At 32.3% G+C, this 21,371-nt stretch overlaps 1 protein-coding gene across 1 annotated transcript in view; it reads left to right on the forward strand.

Moving 5' to 3' along the window:
• Neto (Neuropilin and tolloid-like) overlaps positions 1-21,371 on the forward strand; it is a 1,182,027-nt gene that overhangs the window by 953,394 nt on the left and 207,262 nt on the right. Inside the window, exon 9 of the mRNA XM_072533253.1 lies at positions 2,614-2,751. Within this exon, the coding sequence (XP_072389354.1) occupies positions 2,614-2,751 (138 nt within the window). The remainder of the gene's footprint in view (positions 1-2,613; positions 2,752-21,371) is intronic.

Below are 21,371 nucleotides of genomic sequence, written 5' to 3' on the forward strand. Positions count from 1 at the left end.
ACAGTTCTCCCCACCTCAACTTATTTAGTTAAAGACTAAAGTGCCAACGCATGCCAGAAATAGATCACTTAAGCAGACAGCAAGAAGGATAAGAAACCAGGCAGATAAAAACAGAGCGAATAGACTTAACAAAGAGGTCAAAACAGCACTACAACAATACCGTAGTAAAAGCTGGGAAAACCACATAAGAGACATGGAGGAACAAGGACCAAATATGCAAAATAATTGGAGCCTTCAGAAAATACTCAGAAACGACAGAAAGTCAATCCTTCTATTACACGGAGAAAATGGAATAGTTTACACTACTGTGGAAAAAGCAGAGGTAATGAGGAGGACTCTTGAGAGATATAGAGAGTGTACATTAAATTACCACCCAGACGAGGACATCGACTTCATAGAAGAAGTCGAACGACAAAGAGAAAGACCTGAGAATCCTAATGAAATCGTCCGGAGAAGTTAAACGAGCTAATTAAAAATCCGTCGCCGAAAAAAGAATCTAGTCCAGATCAAATAACAAACAGGGCTCTAAAGTACCTACCAGCGAGAGCCATAGTGTATTTAAAAAATATCAGAAACGCGATGCTAAAATTTAAGAAATTCCTAAACAGATGGTAAGATGCCCATGTCATAATGTTACCATAGCTTACTACTAAAGCTTACTGCTAAAGCTTACTACCTGACATCAGCAAGATTGTAGATAGAGTAATACTCAGCAGACTCCAAGTTGAAACAGATAGATTAGATATTATACCCAAAGCACAATTCGGGTTGAGATCAGAGCACTCCTACAAACAGCGTAGGATGACAGAAGAATGGAGTTTAAAATGGAAAATAATTTTAAACTCCAAAAAGACGCAGGCTGTTCTTTTCAAAAATAGGCACCAGCCACCAGAAGAACAAGTGACTGTGCAAAAAATTCCATCGAGTGGAAAAGCAAAGCGAAATATCTCGGAGTAATTATGGACAAAAGCTTAACGTTCATTAGACATGTAGACGCCACAATATAAAAAGCCAACATGACCACAGCGTCAATAAGAAGCCTAGCAGGAAGAAAAAGTAAACTGAGAATGAAAACTAAGATAAGATAATTAAATAGTATAATTATTCTTCATATAGTAACATATGCATCTCTCGCACGGATCTCTCGCATGGGGACACATTTACAATACATCCAAAAAAAAAAATACAAGCGGCATACAACAGCAGCCTAAGAGAAGCAGCCAACGTACCGAGATACGTTGCAGAAAGATTCCTCTTTAGAGAATTGCAGAAAATTAGAGTGTCTGAGATTATGAAAGATAAAGCAAGGAGAAAGTTCGCAGAGATAAAAAACAATCCAAGTCACATAATGCGAGAGATGATGAGGTATAACGCTTTCCACATATGGATGCACAAAAGACCGAAACAACAAATAGTCGAATAATACCAAACATATACTAGAGACAAAATAACAAAAACACCAGAGAGAAAACAAAACACCATAGACAAATCATACAACAACAACAAAATACCCCACTAAGAATACAGTTTGTAGCTCGATAAAACTCGTGGACAACCGCAACCAAAATCGTGGACCCCATTAATGTAAGTGGGCAAACTTTATATTGTCATAATTTTCATATTATAAGATAAACATTTTATTAATTATAATTTTCTGTTTCAGGCAACCCACAAAAAAACCAAAAAACACATAAAAAACGGCTTTAGCCACCAAAGAATTTAAAAAAATAGTAACAAAAACCAGCGCAAGCCAACAAAAAAATTAACAAAAACCCAAAAAACCCGGGCACATAGGGCCCATCCCCTTGAGCACCAAGTCTACGAACTGAACCTAGCTCAAAGCGGAGATTTGAGGCCCAAGTAAGCAATTTTTAGTTCGCGGATAAGCCACATTATGATAATAGGATCATAGCGACAATGCGCTGTCCTGATTTGGATTCGGTTAGGAAACCATGTTGGAGTTCTATTACCTAGGACTCTCACATGAAGAGACATTTGGCTCATAGTTGTGCCACTATCGCGCATCAGAGTGCTATAGGGGAAAGGGATGGTCTGGAGCATTAGAGCGCGGTGGAGTGTCTCCTGTTTTTACTCCAGTTAATACACCTCGCTGCAATGAATTGTTGCACCCGAACGTAATTCTTAGGGTTGAACATGTCTCACAGGCTGGGTTTAATTAAATTGCTTGCTTGCTTGAAATAGATCACTTTAGAAAGGCACTCTGTCGATACAGTTGTAGTGATATTAAATTTTTTGAAAGTGTTGAAAACCAAAGTTTTCAGTGATTTATTGTTAAACCTTTTTAATATTCTGGCAACGAATTTTTAATTATTCTCAAATATCGGTCAACTCACGAGTTAAATTTTACTTAGACATATTGTTTGAAAAACCACCACCACATTTCATTAAAGAATAACCCCATTTTCTCTGAAGAAATGCAGGCATAGAACAAAACCTAGACTATTTTGAGATTTGTTTTAACAAACTAGAGTAATAGTACCCACATATAGTGACATCACTTAAAAAATAACTGTCTCTATCTATATGGATATACGACAAAAACTATTTACCTATTGGCTTGAAGATAAATTTATACTGAATTTTTTATTTCAGACTGCTCAATCCATGCCATGGTCTGGGGATCACATCATAATAATCATGGTGATATTCACTCTGATACTGACTGGGATGTGTATGACTTTTATATATAATTGTGTTACTAAATTAATAAGGGATCATCGGACAATACAGGTAAGTAAACTCTTGTTGGCTACTTTTTTTTCATTTAATATCTACATTTACACTTACTTGGATCTTCCATAAATAATAAACAATAAATAACTTTTTATTAATTTCACGTCTTAAATCAATTATTTATCAAATACGCTATCAATATTATTTAATAAACAACTCAAAATATTCCTGAAGCCGTGTCAAATATATAGTAGCCTTGCCACCACATTCAGTTCGACTGAGTGCGGTGTATGACAAAGATAGCAAATATTCGATTTGGAAAATATCACCACGGAAATGGTGTTAATTTTTTTCGAATCCTGAAAAAAGTAATAAATATTTTTGAAAAATTTAAACGCAGGATGAAAGATTACATTATTACCGAGGGCCAAAAGTCCCTTAGAATAAACAATAAGTATTTTTGAATGAGATATTTGAGATTAAAAATCACACTAGATTTTCTCTTCTTTTTTACCCCTTAAAATAAACATTATAGAAGTTTTCAGGGACTTTCGGCCCTCGGCAATAATGTATTCTTTCATTCTGCGTTTAAATTTTTCAAAAATACTAATTAGTTTTCTCAGGATTCGAAAAAAATGAATGCATTTAAAAAGCATTGACCCGAAATTTTGCGCCTTCGCTCTTAATTATTAGTTTTATTTGGTTTGTTTATAGTCCAGAGTATAACGGTAAAAATATTAGTAATAAAAAAACCTCTAAATTTCTTTTGTATTTATCGATTTGCACGAAAATTTGTAAATAATCTGAACACTTCTCTCCTCGCCCTCCACTTCAAAATAGATTCTATGTCAATATGTGCAAATTATTTATTTTTTAGAGTAAAAACTACCCCTTTTTAATAAAAATTTATATAGGGTAAAAGTAAAGGTTATACCAGAGAGCAATAACGGAAAAATATGTCTGACAAAGATAGGTTGATATTCTGAAATAATATTCACTCATTTTATATATGTGCCAACCGTTCAAAACCGCCCTTTGTGGTGGTTTTGAACTAAACGAACTAAACGAAAAAATATAATCTTTTTTAAATATCTTTAATTTATTTGATAATACAATGGAATAAAATTAATATAATAAGTATTATTGAAACGTAATTAATTTCGTATTGTAAGTTTTCAACCACTATTAGTATATTTCAACCATTAGAGACCTCCGTTATTGCATAATCTCCATATTTTATGGATGTGCATAGATTTGCATAAAAATTTGTAATTAAGCTCAACTTTCCTGTGCTTTCACATCTACACTCTGGCAATAGATTTATATTATTTTAGAGGGTAAAAACTGCGTATATTTTTGAAAATTATTTAACTCCACTATATATCGTCTGTTGATAAGAAGAAGTCACTAAGTGCTGCTGCAAACTATCTGAGAAAATTGAAAATAAACACATTTGTTTGACTAAAATTTCATTTTTTTTTGTTTATTATGAAACTTAGCTGAAACCTAAAATAAAGCAATTAATGAACTGGATTGCGATTTTATTATAATGAGATTTTATAACAAAAACTAATAGAAAAGCTAAATAAATGAACTAATTCTTCTTTTATAACAAAAACAAAAAATTGAATAAATAAACTCATTTATCTTCAGAGTCACTATGATTAGATTCCGGTAAACTATCTGAGCCTGTTGTTACAACTGAAGGTAAGTTTGCGTACTAGGCAGCTACTGCTCCTGGTATTTGTCCTGTTGTGACTAATTTTAAAAGATCAGACTTTTTCTTACTTGAAATCGGTAAAAGTTGCTGATATAAAGATTTCAGTTCAACCGGTCATTGTTTAGGTCGACCTCGTCCAGAGATATTTACTTTTTTATAATCACTTATATGGTCATAACTGTAAAACAATGCTTCGGGATTTTTCTTCTGAGACCTCAAATATTTTATTTTCAACCATGCAACTGTTTCCCCATTCTCATCTTTATTTCTGTTTTTAATAACATTTGAGGATAACTCTTGCAGGTTATAAAAGTCTGTATATTTAAGGATATGCACCTCATATTCACCTTTCTTTTTACTTTTTGGGTTGAAGGAACAGGCAAATTTAAATATTCTCGCCCAATCTTTCATGCTAAAGGCACTCTCATATTTGTTTGCATACTCTATTGCTGAATGCATGGAGCCGCATTCTATATGAGAACTTAAAAATTTTATCTCGAATATCTTTAGGTTTGGAATAATTTGTACAGCCTACAACATCACCGCAGCAACGTTTTGATTTCGATTTTGCACTCCGCATGTATCACAAAAGAGAGAAACATGATAAACTACGGAAGGGAGTGATTGTAATAACTTGAATAAAATTGACCTATTTCATTACTCCCCCGTTTCCCATTCAGCTCGTTCCAGGTGAAGCAATGTGCTTTCTCTCCATAGCCAACATAAATAGTGAGATTGTATACACAAATTTTTCTGGAATAATAGAACACAGAAACACCAGAGGAAGGTAATGGCAGGATACATTATCTTATGGTTTAATAGGAACTCAGTGTTATATATATATATATATATATATATATATATATATATATATATATATATATATATATATATATATATATATATATATATATATTATTATCAGATTGTTCCAGGTCAATTAAAAATATGGATAGCTGATCTTTAGTTTTAGGGTGTTTGATGTTCCGAATGTTTCTAACAGTGTCACTTTTCTGTTCTATTTCCCTTTTTGTAGGATATTGATCCATCGAATAATGCATGTTCTTAAAAATAATCCTAAAACTGCGATCGTTTTTTATCTGATAAGTATGAAACTGTATCTTCTTTTTCGCTAGGGCTTCTGTTATTGTACTATAATAATCAGAAGTTTTTGGTTAGAGTTTAGTTTAATTTAATCGGAGCTAAGAACGTTTAATTCATAATTATTTTTAACAATCTAATTACGTAATTCGTAATAAGTGGCAGTATATGTTTAACCTCTTTAATAATTATTGGAGGCGGTTTAGTTATTTCCTCTTTTCACTTGTGCTTTCATTGTCATTAGTTTCATCATCTTTTGATTCACTATTTAGTGCCTCTAATCTGTTAGAAGTTGAAGTCGGCGAGTTCAGACAGTAATCGTTTATTATTAGTTACTTTACATTTTTATTTGTCTGGACTAGTTTGATGCCTTTTGTTGGAGTTTTTGACTTTTTTACACCTTTCGGTTCGATTTAAGGGGGTGAAAAGTGGGTGAATATATTGGGGCTGCTCGAAGGGTTAAAAATAAGACGTGATTAAAGAAATTTGCATATTACCTTGTAATTGTTGATCAGCGCACATTTGGTGTTTTGTAGAGTAGCCACTGGCTGCTGACTCGTGCTTTGTTTCGTTGGTTCACAATACACCGATTGGTTGGATTGCAAAATATGCCGGTTTGTCGCCGTAGGAGCGAAGTTTATTTTTGTCTTTTGGGTTCTATTAACAATCACCTAATTTGGTTCATGACAAAAACTGGATTTTTATTTTTATATTTTTGAAGATAAACCACTAATATCGACTGTCTCTTTTGAAATTTAAACAACGACTGTATAGTTACTTCCATTTATGTATGTATTTATATAATATATTTGTATATAATATTTTGAAATATCTTGTACATAGTCCGACAATTTTCAATTATTAAAGGTGACTATACAAATTGAACTAAGAACTAACGGCAACCATGTTAAAGGTTAGAAGTAAATTCTTACCGGTGTCATTTTTATTGTGTATACTTCGCCCATATAAATAAGTGAAAAAGTAAGATAGTCCCATAAAATTTGCCCCCGTAACAATATAAATTGGTGCGATTCACGAGCGTATAGTTAGAAAAGTTTATTGAATAGTTTGAAACATCGGTAAACTTATCAACATTTCACTGATTTATATATATTTACGTTCTTAGAAAGAATGGGAATAAGAAAAATATGATATTTTAGTTTATTCGTTCCACATTCTGTATGTGCATAGGCGTAGTGTGTTCTATTTCTTGGAAATATAATTAATAAATAGACTTTATTATTAACTTTAAAATAGTTTTAAGGTAAGTAAAGTAAATTTGATGTAAGTTTATTCTTTTTATAGTATTAACCCATTAACGGCCGATACAATAAACAAAGATAAATTTAACAATTAATTTATTAGATTGGATTAAAAATACATTAATTAAGACTAATTTACAACCAAAAATATTGTTGTCCTCATTTTCAAGTTAAAACAGTACAATTTTTAATAAAGGAACAAATTGTATCTTAAATATAAATTAAATTTTAAGGTGAAAATTTTCGAAACATTCGGGGTGTAGATGCATTCTACGCCTTTTACATAAACAAATAGTATTACTTCTGTACATCCCACATTCTTGCACTATCGTCTCTTTTTTTAATGTGGCCAATATTTTCGAATCTGGTTTTATCTGGAAAAGCAAATTTAGATTTACGTCCAAATAATAAGTTTGACACTGATGTAGCGGTTTCTTCACTATTATAAATTATAAATATAAATCGATGTCGGCTCGTGCTCTCTCTTATACTGTATACTTCTTTATCCTTATCCTTCGACCAATACAAATCAACTTGAAGCTGAATGTGAGCCAGATAATATACATATGTCAATAATTTTTTTTAAATCTATGTCATTTATTTCAAAATCGTGACGGTTATACTGCGATTTAAAAATATTTGTAAAATATAGAATGCTCTCAATTACTTGTTTATCAAAAAAGAGTGAAAACACTTCAATATATGTCTTGCATCCATGGTTGGCTTTTATATTGTCTAAATATCAATCAGACTGATGTTGAATTATTACTGAACACGAATCTGTTGTTAGCAAACTTGAGACAAATTTAGATTTACTATTTTTGCCTGGTTTTTTCTATAGACGTTTTATCTGTGGTTTAGAGGAATATCATAATCAGAATCGTCAGAATTCCCAATCACTTCTTGTATTTTATAAGTAAGTGCAGTATCCGATTCTATTGATTTTTCACAAATACTTAATATTATCATCAATGTCTTCTACATCGAAAAATTCATCTAATTCCGGCGGCAAATAAACCACGTAAGTATGTCAGCATTCTCACAATTTGTCTTCTTCTAACAAAGTTATTTATTAACTCTTTAGTAGTTAGTGCTATCTTCATTTCATATTTCGAGAATTTACTGAAATAAACAAATGCACTACTATATACACGCATTCACATGATAATAGTTTAGTTTACTTCATTTTAATTTATATTGAATATAAAACAAATAAACACAAGGAAACTTCCAAATGAAGTTAAAAAAAATAACGTTTACTGCACACAGCAATTCTTTAAATATAGAATGAAGTGCAACGACGAGATCGTATGTTAAAGTTTCAGATTGTTTAGTCTAATGAAAAAATAAGTATTTTGCAAAGTTTTCTATTTTTTGAAGTACTGTATTAGGTACTCTATAATAACAAAACAAATTTACTTTATTTTGTTAGACAACTATAAGATACCTGTTAAAAGACGCATGATAATTTAATAATTATATCGGTCTTAGATTTAATTTTTACGTAATTTATGTGTTTAAATAAATAATTAAAATATTTTTGGTACGCCTCTGCAAAATTGATAAGTGGAATATGATTTCATTGCTAAGTTATCGTTAAGTGCTCCGTTAAGTGCGATGTTGCCAATTAATCACCTTAAATAAAAATTGTTTTAATATACCTACTTTAGTTGTGTATTTGTAGTAATTATTTCATAACGATCTTAAATATTCTACACATACTACTCTTTAATTTTCAAGTGTACTATTAGCAAACGGTGTGGGTATTATCTTGGAAAATTTCCATAACCTCATAATAAGAGACTATATTATTAACGTTGCTCTCCTGTGACCTAGTGGAAATACTATTTTCAAGCTAGAAAAAAAAATTAATAAAAACTTAAATGTTAAAAACCATTTTGGAATTATAGTTCTGTTATAAGAGTTTATGCAAATATAAAATTTAAATAGCTTCTAGGTTTATGTTGATTTTTAATCTTAATATCTACACTATTATATTTGAAAGATACACAAAATATAGACAATTCTGTAAATTATAGTCAGGAAAATAAAAAACACGCACAGAGTAAAATAAATAAAATATTTTGTATCATGGCTAACCCGGCAATATTGAATACAACGTAAATAACAGGGATCAGCTTACAAATTATTTAATGGTTTGAGATAGGCCTCTTCTCCGAAAAAGAAACGAATTGAAATCCCTTAAGTTAAAATTTATTGTATTTTTTCCCTATAAAAAGGAGCAAAAAGTTGCTTAACAGAAAAACAAACAGTTGTTTGCAATAAACATAAAAGATAAATTATAGTCAGAAAAATAGTTGTTATCGAGAAGAATAATTATTCATATTGTTCCAATCTGTTTTTGTTTTTTTTTTCATTATAATAATATAATATGCAACTCGGTATGTGATTGGTCACAAACAGTTATTTACAAGAGAACTAAAAACAAATAATACTACACTAGTTTTTCAAATTGTATAAGGTTTTTAGTAGTTGTCATGTCATTACTATATTTCAAAATCCTTACAGACACTTCGTTAAAGGACTGGAATCAACCCCACTGGAGTCTTACGTTGCCACGTAATCAATTCCTATTGTAACTTAAACTAATTTTTGATTATCAAAAATGTAACTCAAAGTTGATCATATAATATTTAAAGGGTGTTTACCCATGTATTTAGTGACTTTAAACATGTACATTCAGATAGCATTGATGATGGAATAGTTATTCCGAAAACGTTCTGTGATGTAACCCGATATGGTTTTTATTATTATACCTTTTATAAAGTAATTATGAAATAAATTTTCAATAATAAATAATTTTGTCCGTAAAATTACTACTTCTTGAATATAAATGTTCCTAATTTAATTTTGTTGCAATAAATTCCGGGAATATTATAAAAATCAGATATCAAGATGTTTCAACTCATTAAGGCAACATTAGGTTGCATGAACAGGTTTAGTTGCACATTTTTAACATGTAGGTGTAAATTTTACTTAAGTCACTGATGTCACTTTTTTAATCCATGGCTGTTTTCTTGTTATTAATATGTAACATTTCCAAGAAAACCCTTTTATGATAGATACTCTCCAACCAACATTTCCACCCCATTAAAATTGATAATAATATGTTCACTAATCATATAATGTTCAGCTAATTCACAAGAATTTTTATGCAACCAACCTGCAATTACTTTTGTGAGAAATTCTTCTTCCTTCTAAATTTCTCGAAGTTTGACCAACATATACATTACTAAATTTTTTCCAATTTTGTTAATTTTTCCAATTTTGTTAATGGTAATTTTACCTTACTAAATTGCGGGGATTTTCCAGGTCGCTGAACAGGAATTTCATGAAGGTGGTAGTACCCGAGGTGGTTTTTAACCCTGGTATATCACACTTATTTTTTAAGGCATGAACTTCACACTCGGGTCTCAGAAACCCAAAGCTGTTTTTAGCAAAATAACAGAAAATGTGATATTTGATGAATTTGGGAGAATATCTAATCTTAGTAGAATGTGTAGAAAAAAATTTAACCATGGTGTGGTATTTCACAAAGAGATATATTTGTTGAAATTCAAAAATAACATAAAATAATATTCAAACATAAAACATTGTTATTAAAACAAATAAACATTAAATTGAAATTATCATCTACAAAATATACCTGTATAACTATCCTTGTAACAAAAAAAATAAACTCTTTTGGTAATATGAGCCTTAGTTATTCTTAGCCAGGTCTTTAGTTTCTTGGATCTTGATGTTCGCATTCACAGCATAGCTGGGCTTTTATGTTCCATGCAATATGGTCTGCGACACTCGGAACACGCAAAACTGGTTTTTCTATCTTTTCCTTTTGCACAAAAGAAGCATCTAACTTTTTTTGTTAAATGAACATCATGTTGTGGTGGGGGGTGGTGGGGGGACTTCAATTCCCAGAATTTTAGAAATTCTTTGCCGCAGTGTTTTTTGTAAAGTAGCCACGGTCAATCGTTCTTGTAATTTATGCATTTATTCCACTAGCATCAAGTATATTGAAAAAAACTCGTAGCGGCCAACGTCTGGTCTTCCGTGAGGTAGTGTAAGAATGGCAGAGCTGATCTAATGTATCTGTTCCTCCCTTCGTTTCATTATACGAATGTATAATATTGGGCTTACCCGTAATGGCATTGAGAGAGTCATCAGAATCAATGTTGAATCAATGTTGACAGCAAAACAACAATTTTGTTTTGTTTCGGAGTATATGAAACAGAGTTTCGGAGTTTTATTTCTATAAAAAGCAAATAGCGATGTACCTACTTCTTTTTTTTTGGGGAATGTAGCAGGTATTTCTCTCTTATTTTTTCTCAAAGTACCTAGGAGAGTTAATTGATACTGTTCTTACATTTGTTGAGCTAAGGGAATTGACGTAAACCAATTATCAACAGTGAGGTTTCGGTTAGTTCCATGTATTGGTTGTGAAAGTTTTCGAACATAATAAGCCGGTATCGATTCATTGGTTTCTGTGGTTACTCTTCCAACGTATGGAATTGCATTGAGCATATAATATGTTTTTGAATCATTTGGCATAATTATTTTCATTGAATACTTATCAGGCTTACTAGCCATGTAGATTCGAAATGGACATTTTCCTCTATATCCTACAAGCTGTTCATCTACAGTACAGTATTCGTATGGTGTATAGTATGATTTACAGTTATTCACAAAAATGTCGAATAATTCTCGTATAGGTGCAAATTTATCCACTAATTTTCTTTCTGCTTTACTGTCCTTACTATCAAACCTCAGACATAAGGCTATAAATTGGAATCGCTGCTGTGATATCGTAGCCACAAATATTCCATTTCCAAATTTTACTGACCAAAGTTCATCTAAGTTACAGTTAGATACTCGTAATGCACCTGCTAAAAATAACAGCCCAATGAAAGTCTTCACTTCTGTTCTAGTTACTGGCCTTGTGTAACTCTGCTGTCTAATATCATTGCATTTACGAATGACTTCTTCATTTGAGTGCAAAACAATAACATCTATCATTTGTTCGTTAAACAATAAATTCCAAGAGTGTTCAGGAGATTAAACTGTGCTTGCTTCTCCTTTGGGGCCAGGTAAATGTATTACAATGTTTTCTCGTCTTGTACGACCCTGTCTTGCTAGTGCTTGTGTGCTCCACCGATGACCATTTTCCCCCAGTAAACTAGGAATATTTCTAACTGATTCATCCACTATTTCGTCTTCATTGTCGCTTTGTTCACTGTTGCTGTCTGACAGTTTCTCTTCAACGTAATCTTCATCAGACTCATCCCCTCCAAACATATCGTCTACGATGTGGTTTTCACTCTCATTCTCCCATAAATTGTCTGCCTCTCTCTGTAATTCTACCTCAGTTAAAGGACGACGATTTTCTCTGCTAGTTGATGCCTTTTCTCGACTATTTTCTCTACTAGTTGACGCCATTATACTAAAATAAATAAAAATAAGTTAAAATATAATATAAAATAAAAACAAAATTATTACCGTAAACATCACCCTTGGTTTTGGGGTACCCATGCTTGTATTTCTGAAAATATCTTACCTCGTTGTTTCACTAAAATGCAGTGGATGACCCGTATTCTAACTCGGCTTACGACAGACTGAATTTACATAAAGTGACGACACACATAAACAACTCATGCGCATGTCACATTGCAATGAATGACTCTCTGGGTTTCTGAGACCCAACAATGCAGTTCCAGGGTTAAGATCGTTGAAGACGAATATTTCGTTAAAATGCGTCTTCAAAATATCTCTTATAACTTTATATGATATCTGAAAAAACTGTTCTGAACATTTTTATTTGTTTGGCGCTTTTAATACGGTGGGTAGTATTGATGAAATGCCAGGTAATACATATTATAATCTCTCCTTCAGAAGCTTCCGCTCTGTACTTTTACATATTCCTTTATATGTATTCTCTAACTCTTACTAGAATACGGATGCCTTCAAGTTATTATTTTACATACGTTTTCTCTCTCTTTTCTGTAATAATAGAAAAATGTATTGATCGGTAAAATTCTGCCAATAGTAGATCATTTACACAGCATATGAAAAAAGTATATTTGCAAGTATAGATCTTGTTGTATGGAAAAGGATTTTTAAATGTAACTGAATGGGTATGAGAACTTTTCTTCAATGAGAAAATTCTTATATTTTAGTAAAGATGACACAGCCTTCTGGTTCTTTAAGGGTAATGAGTTTAATTTTTTGGAGTAGCAAAAAATATTGTAGCACTTCATGTGGATGCAGAAAAATAGAAAAGTCTGCAATTACAATTGCAAAAATTACAAAATACAATTGTACGAATGTTGAAAATAAAAGAGAATGACGTTAATAATCTGCCTTAAAAGATGACATAACAGAAAAAAATTTAATTAATTAAATATAAGATTTTTTATTATTCTTCTTTTTTATTAATTTAAATAATACATTTTTTGTATTTGCGTGGGTTGCTCAATTGAAACTTATCTTTAGTCAGGTAAGCCTTGAAAACAATTGAGATCACTCAATTGATCTTCTGCAATGTTACTTATGTTTGTAAACTTTATGTATACTGATCAGTCCCTACTACTTTTGTGTTCGACTGTGATGTTTATGTACTGTGCTTTTGTTGTGGCGTTTGTGATTAACAATGCGTCCAATAAGGAAACGTAATTGAAAAAACTGAAAGAAGTTTGAAATATATTGAAAATACCTATTCAACCATACTAGTTTTATTTGAGTTTAAGCTTATCATCATCATCATCTTGGTGCTACAGCCGTTAGAGGGCCTCGACCTTCTCAAGCTTTCTACGCCATTCTGTTCTGTCCCTTGCTTGCATTTTCGAGTTGCTGACCCCGATCTTCTCGGCATCTTGTGTTACCCCGTCCATCCACTTCAGCTTTGGTCTACCCCGTCTTCTCATTCCCACGGGTTGCGCTGTTAGTTTAAGTTCGCGAGTTTAAGCTCATTATGATGAATAAATTTAAAAAATACTAAAATTATAGTTTCGCATTTAATTAATAAATATTAAAACCTCCGCCTCTGGTTATTGGTCAAAAAGTTGACGTTTTTCAATTCTCCTGTTATTTTTACGTCAACGTCAACTTTTTTGACAACTAACCAGAGGCAAACGTTAGAATATTTATTAATTAAATGCGAAACTACAATTAATTTAATATATCTATTTATTCATACTAATTTTGTTTGGATTTAAGATTATTTTGGCAAATAATTTAAATAAATACTAAAATTCTAGTTTGGCATTTAATAAATAAAAATTCCAATGTCCACCTTTGGTTATTTGTCAAAAAAGTTGACGTTTGTCAATTCTCTAGTTGTTTTTAGTTTGCAAAAGCGTTTATAGCTCAATATTTATTTTCTGTTTCCGCTCAGTTTAGTCAATTTTCTAATTATTTTTAATTTGCAAACGCGTTTATACCTGAATACTTTGTTTCTGTTTCTACTTAGCTCAATTATTCAAGTTTAGTCAAGTTATTTTTAGTTAGTTAGTTAGTTAGTTAGTTAGTTCTAAGCTAATATTTAGTTTAGTTATTGTTTAACGAGACGTTTAAATTTTTACAAAGGTAGAATGGTACGTACTGTAGCCGAAAAAGTAGCAGCTGTGTTAATAATTGGTGAATGTGGAAATAATTTCCATGCAGCGAAACGTCTTTTTAATGAGGGGTACCCTGATTGCCCTACATCGAGAGCTTAGTTAAGGAAGCTTCTTCGAAAGTTTAAACAAACAGGTAGTGTTCAAGAAGTCAAACGATCTGGTCGACCAATAATTAGTAATGACAAAAAAATTGACATAATTTTAGAAATGGTAGTGAACCCTACTTCTTCTACAGCCCAAGTAGCATCTATCTATGGAATCAGCCAAAAGACAGTACGCCGAGTGTTGGCTTAAAACACATTTCATCCATACAAATTAAAAATTGTGCACCAACTTTCAGATGATGACCCCGACCGAAGACTAAAATTCTGTGAAAATATGTCCAATAAAATTAACCAACAGCCCGATTACATAAAAACAATTTGTTTTAGTGACGAAAGTACTTTTTCTCTCAATGGAAAGGTTAACACACACAATGTGAGGTATTGGAGTGACACAAATCCTCACGTCTTTCGTGAAACACACACTCAATTTCCAAAAAAAAAAATAATAAACGTTCGGGCAGATATTTTGGGAATCCACATAGTTGGGATTATTTTTCTCAATACTAACAACAAAGTGTATCTGGAGATGTTACAAAATGCAATTGAATCGTTAATACTGGAAATTCTCAAGAATAATCCAGATGAATTCGGCAACTTGGAAATAACGTTTCAACAAGATGGTGCTCCTGCACAACATTATGGTGCATGAAATGGACGACGAGGTACGATAGAATGGCCAGCTCGGTCACCGGACTTTACACTTTTTGATTTTTTACTGTGGGGATACTTAAAATCTAAAGTTAACCCTACAGCACCCGACATACGAAAATACGAAATTTGTGCCAACATGAATCTAGTATTCGGGCATAAAAATATTGTATAAAGAAATGTCAACACTCGTATTGCATTCCAATTAAAAAATTATACTGAGATTTGAATTTTACACGTTAGAAATCATGCGATCTTCGCATCTTTATGCTTAGGTCATTATAAAATGTGCCAAATCTGTCTACTTTAAAAGAATAATCGACGCTGGTGTGGATTTTTGGAAATTTTAGTTAATATTCATTACAGTAATAGTATAATAGTTCATAATTTGCAACTGATTTGGTCGACCAATTAATAATCATCATAACGTCAGCAATATAATTAACTTTCTTAGATGTATCAATGTACTCTGAATTAAAATTTATTACTATTATATACCAATCTATATTAATACAAAGTAATAGAAAACAATCGTAAATAAATTTTCATTGAATAAACTTTCCTTTAAAAACTTTCTTTAAACTATGGTATCCAACCAACCACTGGGAATGTCCCTTTTAAATTTTAAACTTTCCTTTCTTTGGGCAGATATAAGAAATTCTAAAAAACATTATATAACCTGACTTGTATATACAATTATCTGATATCTTAAATAGACAAAAAAACAAAATAGTCTTAACCTTCCTACTCTCCCGAAGTAAATGTTACATTCTCTGTCTATGGGTACGGGTGGACCCAGTGGATAAAACTCATACCTGTTGTAAATTAAATTCCAATTTTTTTTTATTAATTCGTAGAAGTTTTAGTAGTTTCATGTTATCGATGTATCAAAACTAAAAACATTGTTTTTTTGTAATAAAAGATATAATAAAACTTATATTTAATTAAAATTATATATTTATTTAATGCAACTTTTAAGAAAGATATTTGAATGAACTAAATACATTTTTTTGTAATAAAAAATATAATAAAACTTTATATTCAATTAAAATTATATATTTATTTAATGCAACTTTTACAAAAGATATTTGAGTGATCAGGACAAATAAACCTCTTACATGCTTGACATCTTATACGAGATTTTCTGTCTTTTTCCCATCCGCAGTCTTTACTTACACCTTCCACCTTTTGGACTTTCATTTGCATTTCCACTTGTTCCAGCTACTGCATGTAAATTTATTTGGATTTTTTGTGGAACGTTTGTTGTAATTCGAGTAGTTCGGCATTTTTCTGTTAAATTATATGCCAATTTTTATATAAAAAGCCTTCTTTTATGTAGTTTGTTCCTATTATATTGAGGATTTACATGCATATAATATAACACATATGCGTTAATTACCGCCAAATCTAAAATATTATAAAATAAGCAAAGTGGCCACCTTCTAGTTCCTCTTTTGCAAGTATAAGTTGACGCTAATTTATCTGCTGTATCTACACCTCCTTTGGTTCTATTGTATTCTAAAATAATGTTTGGTTCCTTATGTCCTTGCAATTACACCTGGTGATCTAAATGCATCGAGGACATATTCTTCTGAAACCCAAAAATTGATGATAGGGCTTCTTTACTTTTATTTGGTAGAAATTCAACTGGAGTAAAAGTTTTGTTTTTTCGTAATCTTCCAATTACTGTTAGTTTACGTTTTAATAATTCAGTCGCTAAATAGTAGTTAATAAAAAAATTATCCGTAGTTATGTTTCGCCCAGAATTCTGAACATCTTTTATAAGTCGTAAAACCACATTTCTGCCCTGATGTACGTCACGGGGCTGATTTTCTGCTTTCCCTGTATACACATCTGCACAATACGCATACGCAGTTTTGACATCAGATAAAAGCCATGATTAAATTCCATATTTCCCACGTGGTTTTGTTGGAATATACTGTCTGAATAGACACTTACCTCTAAATGGTACAAGTTGTTCGTCGACAGTGAGGCTTTCATATCGAACAAACATTTTGGGAAGTTGTGCTACAAATAAATCAAACAAACGTCACTTCTAATTGGAACTAACTTGTCGTGCCTCCGTCGAATAGGTCTATCCTCTTTATTATCAAATCGAAAAAAGCGGCTGGTGTTACCAAATCGTTTCCGAGACATAGTAGCTCTAAAAATGGGCCTACCATCAAAATTGCTCCAAAGATCTTGCAGAGATTCTCCGGCACCTTTATGAACACCAGCCAGAAGAAGTAAACCTTGAATAAAACGTAAACTGTAATGAAAGTATTTACCTATAAAAGCTTTTAACTCTTCCAGTGATATTTCTTTTGCAGTTAACAATTTTTCATTACTTATGCAACCACGTTCTCTGTTAGTTTCCACTAAGAGTAAATTGAGCATTTGAGCATTGAGCACTAAGAGTAAATTGAGTATATTGATGGATCTAAACAATATACAACGCAATTAGTAAAACCCACAAATGTAGTGAGAAAATATGTGTAGCACTTGAGCCACCACTTACCTAGACAAATTTGGCCGATATGAGCGTTTTAAACGTGACGTATATCCCCTCCCGTCAGCCGCACAGAACGAATAAATTTATTTGTCAGTACCTAATATATAGTAAACATCAATCTTATATTAAAAATAGAGAATTTAATAGATCTCAAATATGTAAACACGCATTAGAAAATAAACATAGTTTTAATGAAATGATTTAAGTATAGTCTTAAAAGAAACAGATGGTAAAAAGAGTAAAATCAAAGAAGCGGCTCTAATTATGCTAAATAAAACCAAGTGTGTGCAAATTCCTCGGCAGAACGCAATAGGATCTGGTTACCCATATTAAAAGAGGAAGTGAATAAAAAGAAAATACCACTATTGATTCTCGTTCGAATCTCCGAAAAGTAAACATATCAGCAATTAGCGATAATTGATATTTGATATTAGCTTGTTAGTTTGGAAAAAATAAGAAATTTTTTTAATTCAAATGTAGAATTTTCTTTATATCTAAAATTTAAACACAGGTGCAATGTCAAAGTGTTACTTCTTCTGGAATAAAAACTGTAACATTAATTTTCCTGTTTCATCTATAAGAAATCAATCGCCAACTATTTTGACGATTTGGAATAAGGTTAGTTACCAGTCCTACAGGTAATGATCCATTAAAGCACAAGCATGGAAATGGATTTAGCAGCGGGAACTTCCACTATGGAAAGTTCTGGTGATCAACTTGTAAACCAACCATCAAAATTATATTCTACAGCTCTTAATTAACCCACAAATAAATTTACAAACAAGAAACAAGCAATTCTGCTTCACTTACTCCCAAACTCTATTATTGAAGTTTACCTTAATGCAGTACCTTCTAAAGTCCCAGAAAAATATATTCTATTACTAAAATTATAAATGATCGTATTTGTATCTTCTGTACCAGTAAACAGACAGTCGATGAGTTTCTAGCAAACGACAATGGAATTGTAGTAATTAATCAAGAACGTATTTAAGCAAGAAGACTAATAACTCTAAATGAATGATTAAGTATTTCCAACGTATGTCTAAGTATTCCGCACAGCGTTATAGAAGAACAACTGAAAAACTTAAGTATACATCTAATAACACCAATTGACTTTCTCAGGACAGGGACTTCAAATCCAACATTTAAGCATATCTTGAGTTTCCGACGATACACTTTTATAGCGCCAACTAACTTAGACAAATTACCTGATTCCATGTTAATTAACCAGAATGATAACAACTATCGAATTTTATTTTTCATCGAAAAGCAATATTCCTACTGATGCAAGGAGTAATGACATTTTGCATCTTAGTGTCCCAATAAAAATAATCAGACTCCTTCAAACAACACCCAAATACTGTTTATCTAAATCCTCTACAGGAAGTACACCAATCAGCTCCCCTTTCGACCAGCTCTTATACTATACACAATCCTGCCCTACTGAGACCTGAGACTAAAACTACAGTAAAACAATCAGTTCCTTTGTCGATAAATTCCTCTACACAATCCTCTCTTACTGAGACTGAAACGTCTAGAAAAATCTTCTTCTTATTCTTCTTCTTCTTAACATGCTATACACCAAAGTGCGTAGGCGACTATCTCATTACTAGAATTCTGTTCTTGGCGGCGTGACACAGCTCGCCTGTATTGTCTATTCCTGTCCATTCTTTAATATTCCTTAACCAGGATAATTGTTTGCGGGCGGCTCCTCTCCTACCTTCGATCTTCCCTTGTAGGATTAACTGTGGTATTTCATATTTTGCTCCTCTCAATATATGCCCAAGGTAACCAATCTTGCATTTTTTAATTAATTCAAAGAGTTCTCTTTCCACGCCGGCTCTCTTAAGGACGTCATCGTTTCGAACTCTATCCACCCAAGGTATGCGCATCATTCTTCTCAATGACCACATTTCAAATGCTTCAAGTTTGTTGATAGATGTTTTTTTTAAAGTCCACGTTTCCATGCCATAAAGCAAGATGGACCATATGTAGCACTTGGCCATTCTGTAGCGTATTTCGAAATTTAGGTTTTGATTACATAGGAGCGGTCTGAATTTCACAAAAGCTTGTCTTGCCATTTGTATTCGGGTTTTTATCTCTTGTTGTGGATCCGATTGGTCATTGATTGTGGTGCCAAGGTATTTAAAAGTTTTATCGGGTTTTCTGGAGGGTTTCTGCTAATGACCATATATTTCGTTTTCAAAATGTTGATTTTGAGGCCATATTTTTTACCTATGCTATTCACCCTATCAAGTAATAACTGCTGATCCAGCAGCATTTGATTCCAAATTATCAGTTATAATCACTGTGTCGTCCGCATAGCGTAGGTTGCTAATTGGTATGCCGTTCACCTTAATGCCTAATTCCGTGTCTTCTAATGCTTCCGCAAATATATTTTCAACATATAAATTAAAAAGCATCCGAGAGAGTATGCAGCCTTGGCGGACACCTTTCCGGATTTCAAATTCATCCGTATATTGGTCTTGATCAATCCTCACCTTTGCCATTTGGTTCCAGTATAAATTCTGAATAATTTTGATCTACTTCTGTTCAATGTTGGCCCTATGTAGTAGTTCCATCATGATATCATGTTTAACATTGTCAAATGCCTTCTCGTAGTCGATGAAGGTGAGGTAGACATCTTTTCGTTGATCTAAACAGTTTTATATTAAGGTGTTCTAACATAAAATTACCTCTCTTTTTCCTAGTCCTCCCTTAAAACCGAATTGTGTTGACCCGCTAAGTTCTTCTAGTATCTTGTACATTCTTGAGTGTAATATCCTAAGGAAGAGTTTCAGCAAGTGACTCATTAAACTGATTAAGCGGTGTTCATTGCATTTTGTGGCATTAGCTGTTTTTGGGATCATCACAAAGGATGACTGCAGTCATTCTCGCGGAATGTAACCAGTATCATAAATTCTATTGAACAGCTTTACCAAGATTTCGATATTCTCCTCGTCTAGTAGTTTTATTGCTTCTATATTAATTTCATCTGGACCTGTTGCTTTATGCATCTTTGTGGTTCTAACTGCATATTCTATTTCACTTCGCATTATTGATGGCCCTGATAAGTTTTCGGAAGGAAGTTTGCGCGTTGGTTGTGTTGGTCTTTCGTTATTAAAAAGTCTTTCTGCGTATTCTTTCCACGCCATTGCTATCTCCTCTTCTGACTCTTTGTATTCGTTTTTGTCGTTGCGTATTCTTGTTCTGTGGTGGCTTTTGTGTATATTCGATATTTCTTTGATCTTCTTATGTAGTCCAAAACTATCTCCTTTTTCCTGCATTTGTTCTATTTCGTTGCACCTTTCCACCATCCAACGTTCTTTTGCTTTTTTAATTTTTTGGCGAATTTCTTTGTGTATCTGTTTCTATTTGTCTTGATTACGTTGTCGTTTATGTTGCCTTCGCTTTTCCATTATATCCATAATTTCGTCCGTCATCCATTCGTTATGCTTTCTCTTTCTGATCTGTGTTTTAACTTCCCTGTTTACTGCCAGAATCGTTCCTTTAATATCATTGACCATCTCTTCGATATCATCATTTTGTTCTATTATTCGCATTCTTTCATTAATTTGATTTGCATAACTAGAAAAATCATTACCTCTCAATCAAATAAGCATACTCCGATAAGCTGCGACCTACCCAAAGAGACTCAAATGGATACCTTAGATCAAGATACATCCTCATCATAGCACC

The sequence above is a fragment of the Diabrotica undecimpunctata genome, chromosome 5 (assembly GCF_040954645.1).
Source record: "Diabrotica undecimpunctata isolate CICGRU chromosome 5, icDiaUnde3, whole genome shotgun sequence".
Lineage (NCBI taxonomy): Eukaryota > Metazoa > Arthropoda > Insecta > Coleoptera > Chrysomelidae > Diabrotica > Diabrotica undecimpunctata.